This window comes from Ascaphus truei, chromosome 3, assembly GCF_040206685.1.
Source record: "Ascaphus truei isolate aAscTru1 chromosome 3, aAscTru1.hap1, whole genome shotgun sequence".
Taxonomy (NCBI): domain Eukaryota; kingdom Metazoa; phylum Chordata; class Amphibia; order Anura; family Ascaphidae; genus Ascaphus; species Ascaphus truei.
This window is the reverse complement of record NC_134485.1, coordinates 187,128,527-187,147,188: the sequence shown is the minus strand read 5'-3', so window position 1 is coordinate 187,147,188 and position 18,662 is coordinate 187,128,527. Positions and strand designations below refer to the sequence as shown.

The 18,662-nt window shown below is 40.5% G+C and overlaps 1 protein-coding gene across 6 annotated transcripts in view; it reads right to left on the bottom strand.

Moving 5' to 3' along the window:
* Nucleotides 1-18,662, bottom strand: part of SCML2 (Scm polycomb group protein like 2) — a 136,640-nt gene that overhangs the window by 3,965 nt on the left and 114,013 nt on the right. For 5 of the 6 annotated variants that reach the window (XM_075589787.1, XM_075589788.1, XM_075589789.1 and 2 more), the window contains 5 exons: nt 14,308-14,511; nt 12,611-12,793; nt 11,333-11,443; nt 4,204-4,485; nt 2,414-2,577 (listed from right to left, as the gene is read on the bottom strand). In XM_075589787.1, the coding sequence (XP_075445902.1) occupies nt 2,414-2,577; nt 4,204-4,485; nt 11,333-11,443; nt 12,611-12,793; nt 14,308-14,511 (944 nt within the window). The remainder of the gene's footprint in view (nt 1-2,413; nt 2,578-4,203; nt 4,486-11,332; nt 11,444-12,610; nt 12,794-14,307; nt 14,512-18,662) is intronic. The other variant, XM_075589791.1, reaches the window with a different exon arrangement.

Here is an 18,662-nt window from a genome sequence, read left to right as displayed (position 1 = left end):
CTTTTCTCTTTACACACTCTCGACCTAATCACATCTTTTGGGTTTAAATATCACCTCTATGCTGACGACACACAAATTTACCTTTCAACCCCTGACCTTACACCTGCTATACAGACCAAAGTTTCTGAATGCCTCTCTGGAATATCATCCTGGATGGCCATCCGCCGACTGAAACTTAACATGGCAAAAACAGAGCTCCTTATACTTCCTCCCAAACCTGGCCCTACTACCTCCTTCCACATTGCTATTTGAAATACGATCATTCTCCCAGTAGCCCAAGCACGCTGCCTAGGGGTCACATTCGACTCCTCTCTCACATTCGCCCCTCACATTCAAAACATTTCTAAAACTTGTCGCTTTTTCCTCTGCAATATAACTAAGATACGCCCTTTCCTCTGTTTTTCGACTGCTAAAACTCTGACTCAGGCCCGCATTCTCTCCCGTCTTGATTACTGTAACCTCCTGCTGTCCGGCCTTCCTGCCTCTCACCTGTCTCCCCTACAATCTATCCTAAATGCTGCTGCCAGAATCACTCTACTCTTTCCTAGATCTGTCTCAGCGTCTCCCCTCATGAAATCCCTCTCCTGGCTTCCGATCAAATCCCGCATCTCACACTCCATTCTTCTCCTCACTTTTAAAGCTTTACATTCTTCTGCCCCTCCTTACATCTCAGCCCTAATTTCTCGGTATGCACCATCCAGACTCTTGCGTTCTTCTCAAGGATGTCTTCTTTCTACCCCCTTTGTATCTAAAGCCCTCTCCCGCCTTAAACCTTTTTCACTGACTGCCCCACACCTCTGGAATGCCCTTCCCCTCAGTACCCGACTAGCACCCTCTCTATCCACCTTTAAGACCCACCTTAAGACACATCTGCTTAAAGAAGCATATGAATAGCACTGGATAATCATGGACACATGATACATAAAGCTTGGCTCGCTGTAGACGCACTTACTAGAATTCCCTCCTACTGTCTATCTACGTTCTCTCTACCAACCAATTAGATTGTAAGCTCCTCGGAGCAGGGACTCCTCTTCCTTAATGTTACTTTTATGTCTGAAGCACTTATTCCCATGATCTGTTATTTATATTATTTCTTATTTATATGATATGTATAACTACTGTGAAGCGCTATGTACATTTATGGCGCTATATAAATAAAGACATACAATACAATACAACAAGCGCTCCAAATGTTTCCATCTCAAACCTATACACGTGACCGGTGTTACAAAGATGTAAAGAAAGGAAGTCTTCATCATTTTTATATCGAAAATGTACATTTTTAAGTCGGATTGGCACACAAGTTATAGAAAATGTTCAATGCACCATTACCCCAATCAAGAGGAAAAATAAATGCCTTTCACAGTTTATAAACGGCTTTGTCAATTACATAAAAACATTGAAAAATGTTTGAGTGGAAAATGTGCACTACTTGCTTTTGCAGCTCCATCATGTTGACAGGGTACAGAAATGTTCAGGGCTTCCCCCAATATAGAGTTGGCAATCAATGGCAAATGGCCGGAATATGTCATCACATGTAACGTGGTCAGTAATGCCAGGTGATATATGTCATTTGGGGTTTCATGTCACCTTGGCCTCAGACTTATATAGTGTTTAAAGTTAAGTTTATTGTCGATTGAAGATTATGCATAAGATTAAAAAAAATAGAAAAAAATAGTACTTTGGTACTGCTCATTTACTAACACTCCTACTTACGGCAACTGCAATGAAATATTCAATTGCAGTTTATAACTCGTGTCTTGAAGTCTTTAATGAAGTTAAAATGATAAACGCATGGGTTCCTCAACTATTGGATCACATAGATAGGGGTTCACAAGCTCATTGATCATTCATATGCAATTTCCGTTTCCTCTTATACCCCTATTACATAATATATATATTTTTAGTTTTTAACAGATCTGAAACCTGTCAAATCACTGTGAAGGAAATCACGTTTTGTTCTATATATGGTATTTGCCACACATTGGATAAGTCACTAGGTTGGTATCTTTATGTGGTTAATTGTTACAGCCTCTGGAGACACCTAATGCCATTTACTCAGTCAAATCTCAATCGTCAAATTACCCCAGTGATGACATTTTAGTATTTATACAGAAAAACTGGCAAATGTGTCAGACCAAATGGTCCATCAATCCCAGTATTGTCTCCTACAGTGGCACGTACTGGAAGCTTCTGGGTGACTGCAGTATAGATCACACACTCCCTGCCTCTAGATGTGTCCATGCAGCTACCAGCCATTTATTAAACAGTGTAACACCGTCAGTTACCTGATCATATACCTAGAGAACTCCTGTCACTACTCAGGGCCAGCGCTACCCTTCAGTGCCTTATGTTCTGCAGTTCACTAATGTCTTTTATCAGATAAGGTGTTAAATATTAGAAATACTCGTACATGTCTCCTGAAGAGCTCGGCATGTGGTGCCAATGCGTGAGGATCTGCTTCCTTTACAAAACACATGACATCGTCTATGGACCATGTGGATGGATCCTTAGTGTGGCCTCTTGAGGTTTCTCGATCTGAGGAGTGGAGCTCGGGCCCTGTGGTAGAACTTGCAGCTGTTGAGAGAGGGGTTGACCGGTCACAGTATTGAATTTATTACGATGCAAAAAAAAAAAAAAAAGATATATATATATATTATACATCCTAATATACACAGGGATTGAAATCTAAATCATAACACACGGATATTAAATTGAAAGCTCCAATCTAAAATAGTGCTTTTAGATTGTGAATGAGGCTGTCTGAAAATAATTTTAGCTTAAAGGGCTGAATGAATCTTTGATTGGGCCCTACGTTAGTAAAGTTTCCATTGTCTTGGGGAGTGTGAAGCACGGTGGGGCAGTGGAAACCATGGGAGAGGATCAGTGAGATAAAAAGGAGACGTGTGAAGGCAGTGGGAAATATGAGAAGTGGAGGGGGGGGGCAGTAAGACAGATTTAGGGAGAGGGAGCAGTAAGAGATATAGGGTGGTGGACAATGAAAGAGAGATGTCAGTGAGAGACGTGGAAGGGGGGCCAGTGAGAGACATTGGACTGGGAAATACTTTACTACTTCTGCACTGGGAAAGAACGAGAGGCAGAGGATACTGTATGTAGCAGCTAGTCTGAGTGTTTTCCCTACTTCCTTGGATCAGCTGCGTATTGCCTGTGCACTGATAATACAGTCTTACTACTATTCTATGCCTCAGAACTAATTTGTAGCAGATAAAATAAGCGGGACAATATAAAACAGCTTAATGGCAGGAAGCATCTGTACAGTGCAGTTCTGATGAGCAGTTACTAGGTTTCCTTCTGCCCCACTGTCCCTGGTGGCTAGGTAGAGACTGTCAGCAGCATGGAAACTTGGAAGTCCTTTGCGAGACGGATGTGGCCGTGGGCTGTCAGTTAAAGACTCCAGATCTAAATTATTTTGGTATAAAGTGCGTAGTAGATACATGCACATAATTTCTAATCACAAGGAATTCCTGCACTGATGAACAATACAGATATTTCCTAATGACCGGATGGAGAAGCATAGTGGCTGGAAAGGCCAAACCAGAAGGCACTCCTTGAGCTCTCTCCTTTTTAGTTTCCCCTTCATCTCTCTCCCCCCTTATTGCCTCTTCTACTTGCCCTTATTTCTCCCTTTTCCCCCGCAAACATTTACCTTACTATTGTGCATATTAATATTGCATAGAACACATTCACATACAAGGTAAATAGTTTATAAATTTCCCCTCCTTTTCCATTGGTCACATTAGCTGCATTTCTAATACTAAGGCCAATATATGCAGTACACAAAAAAGGTGTGCAGAAGATTAGTCTGACATCCTGCTGATCTGTTATAAGTCCAAATCAATACTATGAGAGATTCTTACATTGATCCAAAGAAAAGCAAACAACATAGAAATGTAGCATTTGCCAATTATGTTTCACATAGGAAAAAAATATTTCTAATAAAAAATATATATTTCCTGACGCCACCAAATAGTATTCAGAGCTCTCCAAGGATCAATATCCTACCTGGTTTTCAACTTGCTTGGCATATCCTTTGATAGCTTTCCTTTCTAAGATGGTATACATGCACTGTTGCGGCCACGTAATAGAATCCGATATCACTGCTTTTATTACATAGAAAAAGATCACTGCTTGACGCCGCAATGTTTGAACAGAGAAGTAGTCTCGGCTCTCTGAAAGGGTTACCTTCAATCCTCCTGTGTATCCGGCTTCTGCTTGCATCATAGTAGCTGTTGCCTGCTGAGCTTGAGGACGATCTCCGTAGAAGAGGAGCTGTGTTTGAGGTAGCAGTCACAGGTTGAAGAGCGCCCCTGTAATATGTCGACGCACTGCCTGTGGTGCGGTATTCAGCTGGATTTCGAGGAGACGGGCTGGGAGGATTTACGGAGTTTAGTGCAGAGTCCATAGATTCCTCTGAAAATCTGTGATCTTTGGGAGTGACGTTTTCTTCTGCCGGCAATGTTTCTGCTATATAAAGTTACATTAAGCATAAGGTCAAACTCAAAAAGCAAAACATAGTAGTGTTATTTCAAATGTTGCCAGAAGGGCTGCAACAGTTTAAAGCAACAATACCCCATTTCTGAAATGTCGTCTTTTGTTGCTGCATTATCGAAACCTGGGGGGTGCAAGGGAACTAAACCTCAGTTTCCTTATTCTTGTGACCTCCACCCCTGTTTGTGAGAAATTAACTTTATATGCCGGTAAAAGGAAAGTACAAGCACGGACGGCTGCCGAGTCATGCAATAGGAAGACGCAATGTCATTGATGCCAGTGTTGCGATCTATTCGCCTGTGTGAGTGAGGCTTGAGAAAGCAGTCGTATTGATTTCCAAAGAGGGACCGGAAACACTAAGTAGATATCTCGGACACCAGGAGACCCCCAAAGCTAAACAAAAAATACAAAATGTGGTCCCGCTCCAGGAGACCTACGGGTCCAATTCTGTGCAAAAATATATTTTAAAAAGAGAAAGAAAAGTAAAATAACATTTGAGTAAGGGGAATTGCAGCTTTAAATAAAGGCATCCAATAAGACAAATGGTACGGGCACCTCTTTATCCCAATTATGGAGAGAGTGAAAAAAAGTGCTGTAGCTCTGTCCGACAGCTAAAATTCATATACGTAGTGAAGTGGGAACAAGTCCCCATGGGGTGCTGCAAAAACTCCTGTGTGAATGGTGTAGATAATATACTGAGTCCATAAAAGGATAGGTGAGAACGGAAAATAATCAATCCTCCAAAGGTGATAATGTCCCGTGGCACTATATACTGTGGTACATGTACTGAAGAAAGATAATATTCACACATGGCATAACGCGGGGGGTGGAGCCCGGATTCTTTTGCAGTGCTTGTTTCAAACCCCCTTCATCTCTTAAAATTCATATACAGTGTATGTTATACATCTTAAAGCTGCAGTTCAGTCTTTTTTTTTTTTTACTTCAATAGTTTCATGTGTGCAATCTCTAATTACCTAAAGAACTGTATAGCTGCTGGTCAATTCGTTCTCCATGTATTGATAGGTCGAAATTTGGTGACATAATTAGTGAAGGGATCTGTTTATATTCTGCTTGTCAGTCAGTGGAAGCTCATGAATATTCATGAGCAATCCTGCACTGACATGTGCTAGACGGACGGCAGGGCTGACAAAGGTGTGTGCCAGGGCTTGTGACAGGACATGAAGGGGCGGTGCCTTAGCAAATGGCTGTTAAAATAGAATACAAGAAAATTGGTCTTTCAAAGTTGTTTTTTTAAAAACAGAAAATGCTAAAAGTATTTTTTCTTACTACAGAACTGATTAACAAAAAACCCACATGCAGGATATTGACTGAACTGCAGCTTTAACCACCCCAATTCAGCTTCCAGAAAATAATTTTAAATTACCCGGCTGTATAAAAGAAAAAAGAAGTTTGTACATCTGAGCCCGTTTTGAAATAAAAGAAAAAAAAAAACTGGTAAAAAGGATCAACAATATGAGAAAAGGGCTAGAATATATACATCAATAGAGCTGTTTTAAAAAGTTTCAGGTTTACCAAAGACAATGCTTGGTGGTCTTTTAACCACTAGTATCACACATGTTGCACCAAAGAAACTTTAATGGAATTCATCCCAGAATCCTTTGTTGACCCCTTTAGCAACGGAAGAATTTGTCAACAGCTCCTTTATAGTGCTTTAGTAAATATCATGGGTATTTTTTAGGTTTCAAACACTATAGGATTAAAAGTACTAGGCAAAATAGAAATGTGTTTCTTAATTCCATTTTGCCTGTGTTACAAGAAGCTTAAAGCAGCAGTTCCTCTTGGCTCCCCTTCTATATATAGTTGGGAAGTATGGGGGGGGCGCCGGAGCTTATCTACGTTCATTTCAGCTCCATGGACCCCCAGGTCCAGAGATATTTACTGGAGAAGGTCCCACCAGTTAGTTCCTGGTATTTATTTACAGAGGTCATCATGGCTTCCTATTGGCCCGCGTAATGTGGAGATTTAAATGCCATTTGTTCCCACTGATGGGGATCGGATTTGTGGTACCTGACCTGGTAAGTATCTCGGGACCAGGGGGTACCCAGAGCTGGAATGAACACATGTAACCTCCAAAGACGTCTGTGTGTATACAGGGCTCGACAATTTAGATAAAAGGTCACTCGCCCCCCCCCCAAAAACACCCTTGTCCAGCATGTGTACACACCAATATCCAGCTATGGTTTTTTTTTTTTATAATTAAATCAGTTCTGTACTATGAGAAAATACTTGTAGCATTGCTTTTTTTTTTTTTTTTTAAAGTCTGAATGACATTTTTAATGTAACAAGTATTTTCTGTTTCAATAACAACCATTTACAAAGTCACATCCCCTTCTGAAACAGGCTCTGACACACCCCTGCCCTCTCCCTAGCAATGCACCAATTGTATCTAGTGCCTGCCTGGTCACATGATCTTCCCCACAGAACTTTGCATCTTTGGTCCTCTTCTGCTGCAGTGACAGACATTTGGTGAACCCCCGAGCCAAATCTTCGCTGATCATGAGAATAGATCGATCGGCAAATTACTAATTGTGTGAATTGTATTGATGCACATATTAAAAGGGGAAAATAAATAAATAATAATAAAACAAAAACCAGCAGCTTGAACTGCTGCTTTAAAAAGATATGCTAACACAGATATAATTGTTCTAATTACTATGCCCCCGATGAGAGGGGGGAAAGCATTTAAGATGCAACTTTGTATTCTACAAGGGTTTAGGGTGAAAAAGGACAAATTTGGGCATGTTGTTACTGAGGCCTGCACTTTTCTATCGTCAGCACGTTAACCTTACTGTGCGATATCAACATCAACCATCGCCAACAGCAAATACTATTTAAACAACACAAGTAACTATTTTACACAACTTTCGATCTGCATTTCTATCTGATGAGGAGTACAGTAACTATAAATCTACATTTCAGAGATATCTTTAAAAAAAAAAAAAAAAAGGAAAGCTTTTACCTGCAGTATATACTATAAATGTACATTACATATAAACTATCAGAGGAAGGATTTTCTAACCCATTGCATCTATATGGGACTATGTGCTATTATACAATAGATACCAAGCTGAACAATGTAGCTGGTTTAAAAAACACTGCAGCAAATTGTTTCACGTACAACCAATGAGTCGTGGCATTACAAAGTAGGTTACAACATACTGTGAAAAGTCTTTTCATGCTCATTTGCATGCCATTACCCAGAATCCCTGGCTGCAGTGGAAGCATTGTGCTGTGAGAGTATGGGAACAGGTAGGTTTTAGAGGAGTGTGTGTGCTGCTCATAAGTGTTCTTCATCACTCTGAAAAATCTTACATTTTTCCATGAATGCATTTTAGGTAACCATCGTACCTTCCCCCTCTCACACCCCCCCCCCCCCCCCCCCACTACTTTGAATTTATTTTATTCTGTTTTCAGGGGGGAGGGGGTACAAAAATCCAAAAAAGGGTTAGGGTGGGGTTAAACATAACATGCAGAAATAATTAGGTTACAAATTAGTATATACAGTAGTAAGATACAGTTTGTACAGGAATATTATGCAGTAGTTTAATGCGTAGAGGTCCTATGTGATTCTTTACTACAACGGGTTTTGGTTCATTGGATTAATCTATATAATATGACTTTCTGCTGAACACATACCATGTACTTGGATGAACCAATAAAGAATCTTTATGGGTCTTGTCTTCAGCAAGGTTGTCCCTGGTTTACAGTTAATAGATTTATTTTGTGAGCAATGCATGTTAACTGGGAGAACCATGTATCCCATACCCTCTGGAATTCATTTATATTATCATTGAGGAACGCTGTCCTCTTTTAGAATACTATAGTTTGATTAATTCTATTTTTAATTGCCATCGTTACTGGTGCTGGTTGCTTCCGATTAAACTTATGACATGTTCTTTCAGCAGTCTAGGATAGACAAGAATCGCTTTAGTGTGGCACAAAGAGAAACACCCTAATAAAGATTATTTTTTTAATTAAGGTCAACTTAAAATATAACTGTTTGGACACCACATAAACAAAACACAAACCTGATAAAAACAATTAAAAGAACCGAAGAGGTGTGGGTGAGTGTAACTAAAGTACTAGTAATTTATATATACCTGTTACTAAACATAGTAAAACACTTAGATGGTGTAGGTAGTACCCTTATATTGTCCTGAAATAACAGGATATATCCTAAATAACCACAGTCTTGGCTGAATGACCCACTGCGTAAGGGGAACCCTGTATAGGGACACCTTACCACCAAACTACACGTGACGTCGGCTCATCTGTGTATAAGTCTATTGGGCAGCCCCACTAGTGCTAGGTTGTAACTTATCAAAAAATGCAAAGAAATGCACAAAGCAGCGCACTGCCCAGGGACACAGGTGTATCAAAAATAAAATATATAAGTTTATTGTCAGTCAGACATAGCAATCCGGTTTGTGTTTTGGTTATGTGGTGTCCAAACTGTTATATTTTAAGTTGACCTTAATAAAGATTATGTTTTAATTAGGGTGTTTCTCTTTGTGCCACACTAAAGGGATTCTTTTCTATCCTAGACTGCCAATTATTCATGTTCCCTGTGAGCACCACCCCACCCATGCTGTTTGGTTATTTTCCCTCTTCATGTTGAGCAGGGTACTCTCTACGTTATACATTAATGCAGCTTTATTTTTGTATATGTTCTTTCAGCAATCAGATGCTGTATTGCCTATGTGTTCTACTTTGTTACTGTGTGTGTATGAGTGAGTGAGTGAGTGAGTGAGTGAGTGTGTGTGTGTGTGTGTGTGTGTGTGTGTGTGTGTGTGTGTGTGTGTGTGTGTGTGAGAGAGAGAGAGAGAGAGAGAGAGAGAGAGAGAGAGAGAGAGAGAGAGAGAGAGAGAGAGAGAGAGAGAGAGAGAGAGAGAGAGAGAGAGAGAGAGAGAGAGAGAGAGAGAGAGGGAGAGAGAGGGAGAGAGCGTGTGTGTGAGAGGGAGAGTGTGAGAGAGAGAGAGAGAGAGAGAGAGAGAGAGAGTGAGTATGTGTGTGTGTGTGTGTGTGTGTGTGTGTGTGTGTGTGTGTGTGTGTGTGTGTGTGTGTGTGTGTGTGTGAGAGAGGGAGAGAGAGTGTGTGTGTGAGAGAAGGAGAGAGAGTGTGTGTGTGAGAGAGGGAGAGAGTGTGTGTGTGTGTGTGAGAGAGGGAGAGAGTGTGTGTGTGTGTGAGAGAGGGAGAGAGTGTGTGTGTGTGTGAGAGAGGGAGAGAGCGTGTGTGTGAGAGAGGGAGAGAGTGTGAAAGAGAGAGAGAGAGAGGGAGAGAGTGTGAGAGAGAGAGAGAGAGAGAGTGTGAGAGAGAGAGAGCGAGGGAGAGAGTGTGAGAGAGAGAGAGTGTGTGTGTGAGTGTATGAGAGTGTGTGTGTGTGTGAGTGAGAGAGAGTGTGTGTGTGTGAGTATGAGAGTGTGTGTGTGTGTGTGTGTGTGAGTGTATGAGAGTGTGTGTGTGTGACAGTGAGAGAGAGTGTGTGTGTGTGTGCGTGTGTGTGAGAGAGAGTGTGTGTTTGTGTGAGAGTGTGTGTGTGAGTGTATGAGAGTGTGTGTGTGAGAGTGTGAGTGTGAGAGTGTGTGTGTGAGTGTGAGTGTGAGTGTGTGTGTGAGTGTGTGTGTGTGTGAGACTGTGTGTGTGTGTGTGTATATGAGACTGTGTGTGTGAGACTGTGTGTGTGAGACTGTGTGTGTGTGTGTGTGTGTGTGTGTGTGTGTGTGTGTGTGTGTGTGAGACTGTGTGTGTGTGAGACTGTGTGTGTGAGACTGTGTGTGTGTGAGACTGTGTGTGTGTGTGTGTGTGTGTGTGTGTGTGTGTGTGTGTGTGTGTGTGTGTGTGTGTGACTGTGTGTGTGTGACTGTGTGTGTGTGACTGTGTGTGTGTGACTGTGTGTGTGTGACTGTGTGTGGTGTATGAGTGTGTGAGACTGTCTGTGTGACTGTGCCCCCCCCCCCCCCTAGTGGATTTATGTTTATACTTTTTTATGATTTATTTGGATGTTACTGAACATAATGGATGTTATGTGTATTTATGTGCTTTCTAAACATCAATAAAAAATTTAAGTGATTAAAAAAAAAATTCAGCAAATATTATATGACATATATAAGGTTTGTATTTTGAAATGTATAGTAACAGTTTCTCAACTCGTTGCCCTTTTCTCCATTCAAGCAAAAGCAATTTCAGTTTACAAGAAATAATAAGAAAAAACAATAATCACCCATCAACTGTGATATGATGCCACAAATAACGTAAATCAAAAAAATTATACGTGGCCGATGCCAGAGGTTTATTAAACAGGCCATAAATTGGGCTCCCGTCACGTACAGGAATATTAACAACACTTTTTCCTTGTATTGATAAAATAAAAATTCTTGCAGAACGCCAAAATAAAAAGCTGTGTTACTTGCAGCTTGCTCCCAACCATGCTTTATGTATCTGCACTATGCTTTTTTTCCTAATAGTTTATGCTGCAAATGGCTGTCTCCTGCACATTATTCGTGTAAAGGGACACTGAAAGCTCAGATGTCCGGTCCGAAAAAATCCTGGAACTGAGGTGATCTAACACCCAAGAGATATGATATGTGCTAATGTACTATGCAAACATGACACAAAACTCTAGAAGTTTGTGGAGAAATCATGAAATAGAAGGTAGTGACTCCATACAAAGTACTACAAATTCTGAGACAGCAAACACTAGGTATCGCTAGAATCTATCGAACAGATGAGCACCATTGCAAACAGATTCCTATAGAACAATAACCCCACAACCACATATAGAACACGGATGAACCAACAGTACCTTCAGTGGGATGAGTTTCTGTCCTGGGCAGCTTTGGAGAAAGTGGGGCAGTGTAAGGGGGAGAATCTTGTGAATACCTCTTGTTGCCCCTATCTACCACTTCCTCTTTTGCTTCACAAGGGAGAAACACAGGAATTAGTTTGTTATAAAGAAGGCAGTAAAACATGTAGCGGTACTCAATAATAGCACAATTATTGGCACATATAGAAAAAAATATATAGGACACACGATTGTTGCATTTTAATATACTTTGAGAAATGATGGACATTTAAACAAAACAGAGAAGAGACTGTGCAGTGTTTCCAGGACCGTACCAAAGGTTCAACTCCGGCCCAGGCTCCCCTTCTACTGGAAGAGGGCAGATGTTGGGTTTCTCTCCCTGTGAAGTACGACATGTTGCCTGCTGCTCTCATCACATGTACATGACACTGTACTTTGCACAGTGATTTTCAGCCTTAGTTTGTTATATAAACCACTTTGTGTAGTACAGTATATGCAATTTATAATATTACAGCATAACCTTTTTGAATGATGTTAAAATAGAAAAACAAATTTAATAACATGTCGTCTTAACACACACACACACACATTTGTCAAACGTCAGGGAGCTCCTGGTAACCTCCTGCAGGTGCCGAGGTTCCACAGAAGGCAGCTCGATCAGACGATATAATTATTATTGGCCATGCTCTTTATGGGCACCTATCTTTTCAAAGCTCCAAATATTGCAGAGTTTACTTAATACTTTATCTAAAAAAGGTTGATTTACCAATAACAAATAAAATACAGTTGATTTTACAAGTTGGAGTAATAACATACACAACTAAAAGAAGTCCATCTTGGAATTATATTACATGATGCCTGTAATACCTCCATCTACCATCTCTTCCAATGAAAGCAAGACTAAGCATGACAAAAAAAGCTATGTTTCTGTATCTGCGCATTGAGGTATGCAGTGGGTTTTTAGTGGGTCTTGGCATTCAAACCCTATGTGATATAGGCCAGTGATACCCAACTGCAGACCTCAAAAATTGACATCAGGTCAGGTTTTAAGGATATGCCGGCTTCAGCACAAGTGGTTGAACAAAATGATCGAGCCACAATGAGCTCAACCAGGGATATCCTTAGAACCTGAACTGTTGGGGGTTCTTGAGGACAGGAGTTGGGAACCCCTGCAATAGACCATTTATTTGGAAGTTAGAAAATAGCCTAGTAATTTAATCACCAAAACCTGTGCTTCAGTTGACCATACAGTTATTAAAGGGTAGAGTGTGTTCTTACTGGATTTGCTCCTGTCGTAGTCTGTTGGGCTGTGTGCACCTCCCATGTACGGACTGAAAGGCTGGCTGCTGAAAAGATTATCACACTGCAGGCTGTGGCATAGCTTCTCCAAGAAGCGTAATACAAATGATGCGCTGTTCACTGGTGGCAGGTTAACAGCATGTTTCTCCCCGTCAAAAGATGCTGTGCAGAAAAATTAGATGTCAATACATTTTGCTCAGTGGTGAAGCACTGACCTGTAAAACAGTGTCTTTAGGAAAGCACTACATTTCATTTTAAAAAACACTCCCATTTGGTTCAAATTTACTAAGCAGTGCTAAGACAAGGCACCTTACAGCCGCATGAAATGGTGCCTTACACCTTAATACTGCTTTGCAAATATGGCCCTTTTGGCTAAGCGTTTTGAGTCTTTTAAGGAGTCTTTTACGGAAATACACAGTATAAAAAGAATTAGCTAGATTAAAGTACACCTAATTTACTTTATAGAATGAACATATGAAGTTTTTAATTTTCTTAATAATAATATTTTCCATTGCATTTCAAGCAAGGCAGTCCATCTAAGGCGAGTACGGTGATTGATTTGGAAATTAAGCTCATATTTACTAAGTGGTGTATTTTAAACTCCCAGCCCGGGAACACACCTATTGCCCCAATCATGTAAAGCGGAATAAAAAGTAGGTGTGCGGAAGGGACAGAAGGTTTATCATGGAATAGAAATGTGTAGTACATATGGCCCTTAATGTCTAATGTAAAGATGAATCCCTTTCTAAATCAGGACCTCCTAATACCAAGGACCCGGGTACAGAGATAAATTACCTTCAATTTGCAGGTGCATTTAAAAAAATCAACAACAAGAATGATGGCTGACGGAACGAGGATTAACTCAGCGGCCATAATGCTCTTGGACAAGTATTATTATCTGGGAGATTTAAATATGAAATATCTTGGGAACTAGGTGGTTTCTTGAGCTCAGAGTAACTTGGATTAGCTACCAGAATCCCATGTGCAGGTAATTCATGGGGGACTGCTGCTGCTATAAAAGTGTGTGTGTCCCCATTCGGAGTCCAAGATCTTGTAGCTCGTAGGTTGGTTGATATTTTATTCACCTCTTGCTCAATTCACTCAAAATAAGCAAATGTACAAAATTATATCCTCCTGGGTTGATTTAAAAAAAAAAAAATTGCAGTTTTGAACCTGGCCTGGTACCTTGGTGGCAACAGCATTTGTACCCTTTATTCTTTGTATATACGGTGAACTAGGATAACTTTTATGGAAGATCGCTTCGCTGGCTGCCACATTTCTACGCTTCCGCCAAGCCACAGGAGATTTCAATAACTCAATGGTGCTCCCGAAGCACTCGCAAGTCAGGACATTTTCTCTCGCAATATGGTGCCGGGTCCTGACAGCGAAGTGGTTAGGGCAGACAAAAAGAAGACTCAACTGTAACAAGGGTGTTAACTCCTTAAAGAAGCCATGAAAGAGCAAGAGGAAAATAATGGTAAAGCTTAGATGGTAACTAAAATATAGTAATAGCATAAAGAATGTCACCATTTTATGTATGTGAGGACACCCTAATGTGAGATGTCACTCTCTCATATAGATCTTTTAGTTTGGCAGTGACATTTTTGTGTGCATTCCAATTGCAATGATCCTTATTGTATGAGGGAGTTAAATGCTGCAGAAAAGGATAAACATACCAGTTATTACTTCTCCCCCGTGATGCCCGGACTTCAGATAGCCGAACACTATTTTGGATTGGTAGGCACTGTCGACACAGGCCTGTACGGCCTGCTGAAGCACCACATGGACAGGGCCCGGCCCGAAGTGATCTGGAAGCTGTAATACTTTCTTCTTATCGAGGTGAGGACCGCAGTTTCCATGCTTGTTTACGTAAACACAAACTGAAAAGAGAGCAACGGTATGAGGATTCAGAGGATTTGTACGCCGAACAGTACAAACTCTATTCATTTTATAAACCGCAGTCTCGCTGTTATTATTTGTTTCTTTTTCAATTCATATGAACATGGGGGTGCTCAGGAGTTGATCTGTGCTATTTTTAGCTTCGTAAACCACTTGATTCCAGAGAATTTTTTTTGCATATTTATTGATTTCTCAAAAGAAAAAGACAAAAAAAAAAAAAAAAAAGGTAACAATTCTGTGGGCACATTTTTTTGTTGAAAATAGTTCTGTTAACCATTTAACCCTCCCCCCTCCTTTTGTGTTCTGCAATTTTCAGGGGATGTCCAACAGAATTAATTTTGTCTGTCCGCTATTCTATTTATGAACTTTGTTATCCCATGAGACAGAATCCGGTCCATAATCAGTCTTCACCAGAGCTAATAAAGTTTAATAAAGTAGTGAGCTACTCCGAATGAACATGGTTGTTGGATATTAGGTGTTCTGTGATGTCGAAGAAGAATGAAGTGAAACTGAACAGGAATCTTGTAATTGAGAAACTGTTTTATGGTATTCTGTGCAAAACTATTCAATGTGCACACGCACAAAAAAAAATATCAAACCTAGCGGGGCCAATAATCTTGTGAAATCGGTCTTAGAATTTGCATGTATGCCAGAGTTAAGTAAAAATAGTATGAAAAATGATGCAAAAAATGAAGTATAAAATGATTGTGTGATCTGTTGCATTTGTTCCAGTGTTGGTATAAATCTCTTGGTACAGGTGTGGAACAGCCTTAATAGAAAAATAGGCCACACTGAATATTTTCCAGCAAGGCTCAATGAGTTTAGTAGCTCCCCAAAGTCTTTGCCCTCTACAAAGCAAAAAGGCAGCATGTAGCATTTTGGCCAATTTGTGATTAATCAATAAAAGGCCCTATTGTGATGTAGTTCGTGGACAATGGGTTGGTGTGTTGGAGTAGAGAATTATTCTAAGTGTTTGTCTAATGCCAGGGGGCCCTTTTCTCACGTGCCTATATGCTGCCCACTGCTAGTATCAGCCCATGCTAATGCAGCCCTCACAGCCTAATCATCACTAAGTATACCCATCATCAGTAGATCATTTTCACCACCACCAAAATCATCTAAATCATCTCAATGGACTACCAGGAAATGAACCAGACCCCATCACAACTGGGCTACTGCTAGAGCCCTTCTAATTTATTTTCCATGTAGACTCAGAATGATGGGTCATTTGCCCTCTAAGTGAATAGGTAACCAGACGAGTCCCTACTTTACTATGTCTGACCGAAGGATGACGGATGATGTTGTCAGTACTAAGAGTTGGAGTTACATAGTTACATAGATGAGATTGAAAAAGAGACATACGTCCATCAAGTTCAACCTATGCTAAATTTAGACGAGAGATATTTATCCTATATCCGTACTTACAGTATTTTGGGACGGCAAACAAAAAACCCCGGTGAAATATCATAAGGGGAAAAATAAATTATTTCCTGACTCCAAGAATTGGAAATCAGATTACTCCCTGGGTCAACATCCTTCCCATGTTTACTTATTTGTTATAGCCCTGCATACCTTTCCTTTCTAAAAAAAAAGATATCTATTGTATCTGCCATCACAGTCTCCATGGGTAATGAATTCCACATTTTAACTGCCCTTACTGTAAAGAACAAATCTCCTTTCCTCCAACCTTAAGGGATGACCCTGTGTCCTTTGTACTGCCCTTGGGGTGAATAATTCTTTTGAAAGCTCCTTGTACTGTCCCCGGATATATTAGTATATAGTTATATCTCCTCTTAGACGCCTCTTTTTTATTATTTTAGTGTCATTTTAGTGTCATTAACAAAGATGGAACCTCAAGGTCATTAATAAACGAGTTAAAAAGCAAGGGTCCCAGTACCGATCCCTGAGGGACTCCACTCACAACTTTAGCCCTATCTGAAAAAGTTCCATTTATGACAATTCTCTGTTGTCTATCCTTCAACCAGTTTTCAATCCAGGTGCATATATTTTTACCGAGTCTAATTTGCTTTATTTTGTACACTAACTCTTGTGAAACTGTATCAAAAGCCTTTGCAAAATCTAAGTAGACTACATCAACAGCATTACCCTGGTCTAAATTCCTACTTACCTCCTCAAAGAAACTAATACGGTTAGTGTGGCATGATCTATCCTTCATAAATCCATGCAGACTATTAATAATAATTTTGTTTTCCATTACGCATTCCTAAATATTATCCCGTATTAAATCTTCACGTAGCTTCCTCACTATTGATGTCAGGCTTACAGGTCTGTAATTCCCTGGTTGTGATCTAGCTCCCTTTTTAAATATAGGTAACACATCTGCTTTACGCTAGTCTTCTGGTAATGATCCTGTCGAAATGGAGTCCTTGAATATTAAATGTAATGGCTTGACTATTACTGAACTTAACACCTTGAGAACTCTTGGATGTATGCCATTGGGGCAAGGTGCATTATTTACTTTAATTTTATCAAGCCGCTTATGAACTTCTTCCTCAGTTAACCAATTGTTCGTTAATATAGAGGTTGTGGCTTCCTCCTGCGGCACTACTATTGCAAGTGATTCTTCCCTGGTAAACACAGAGGCAAAGAATTTGTTTAATACCTCTGCTTTTTCCTTATCTCCAATAATCTGCCTGCCCATCCCACACTGAAAGGGTCCTATGTTTTATTTTCTCGTTTTTGGGTTAAGGTACTTAAAGAATTTTAGGGTTGCCCTTACTTTCTATTGCAATCCTTTTTCATTATCCATTTTTCTAATTTGATTGCACTTTTGCAACTTTTGTTTCATTCCTTATAATTCTGATACGATGTCTCTGTCCCTTTTGACTTCAAGAATCTAAATGCCTTCCTCTTCTTGTCCATTTCCTCCCCTACCTGTTTATTTAGCCACATTGGTTTTGACTTATTTATTTTATATTTATTACACAAGAATTATAAAAAATATACACTGATGAGTGTGCTTTTCTAACAATGTTTTAAAGACTGCCCATTTATCTTCCACATTTTTCCCTGTAAAAAAATCATCCCATTTTATTCCTTGTAAATTAGTCCTCAGTAGTGTTGTACCGGGTCCTGAGGATTACCGGGTACCAGGGGGGATTTGCGGGTTGGGGACCAGGTACGCAGCCGGGCAGTTTCGACTCGCCAGCATTCAGCGGCAGAGGGTGATGAAGACCTCTGCGGAGGGGGGGAGGACCACTGCGGCATCGGTTGAGCAGCGGCAGACATCCTGGTGGTGGTGGCAGCAGAAGACATCATTGTTGAGCCAGTGGGAGCAGCGGAACATCCCCGGCTGCCGCTCCTGCTCCGGTCACCTGTTCCCTGGCTCCCACCGGCGTCAGATGTGAAGTGTTCCGCTGCTCCTACCGGCTCAAAAATGACATCCTCTGCTGCCACCGCCACCAGAATGTCTGCTGCTGCTGCTCCCATGATGTCGATGTGGTCCTCCTCACCCTCCGCCGCTGGCTGCAGGTATGTGTTTCTGTAAGTGTCTGCTGCTCTGCTCCTGCCGTTCTCCAAGAGGCCTGAGGGAGCAGAGCAGAAAGGAAATTACCCGGGACCAGGTCCAGCGCCCCTGGTGCCGGGTCCAGGTAGTTAAAGTAGTGCTGGGTATGCCGGGTACTGGGTAATTTCCGGTTACTCGGTACACCACTAGTCCTCAGTTTATTAAAATCTGCCTTTCTAAAGTATAAAGTCTTTGTTGAACCCAAGAAATCTGCAGCGTTACCCAAGTCAGCTATAATAGTGGGATATAAACAAAGCCTTCGGGCTCGATTCACTTTTTCTATTTGCTTCGTGTTTAAAAAAAAAAAAAAAAAAAAAAATAATAATTCTAGTGGTGAAGTGGCATAAAATGAAATGAAGTCCTGAGGTCCGAGTCAAATATGTGGAAACTGATTAACAAGATTTGTTTTGTTTTTTAAACATTTTATGCTGATGCAAGCAAAAAGAATTGTTGTTTTGCACAAAAATATTGGAAGTACCCTGTGCCTACTAGTCTGCAACAATAATAAATCAGAAAACAAAATGTCCCAGGTTTTATCTCATTGAAAAAATAATTATAATATATCAAAAATGTCCACCCTCATTTCAGTCCAACCAAAACTGCTGG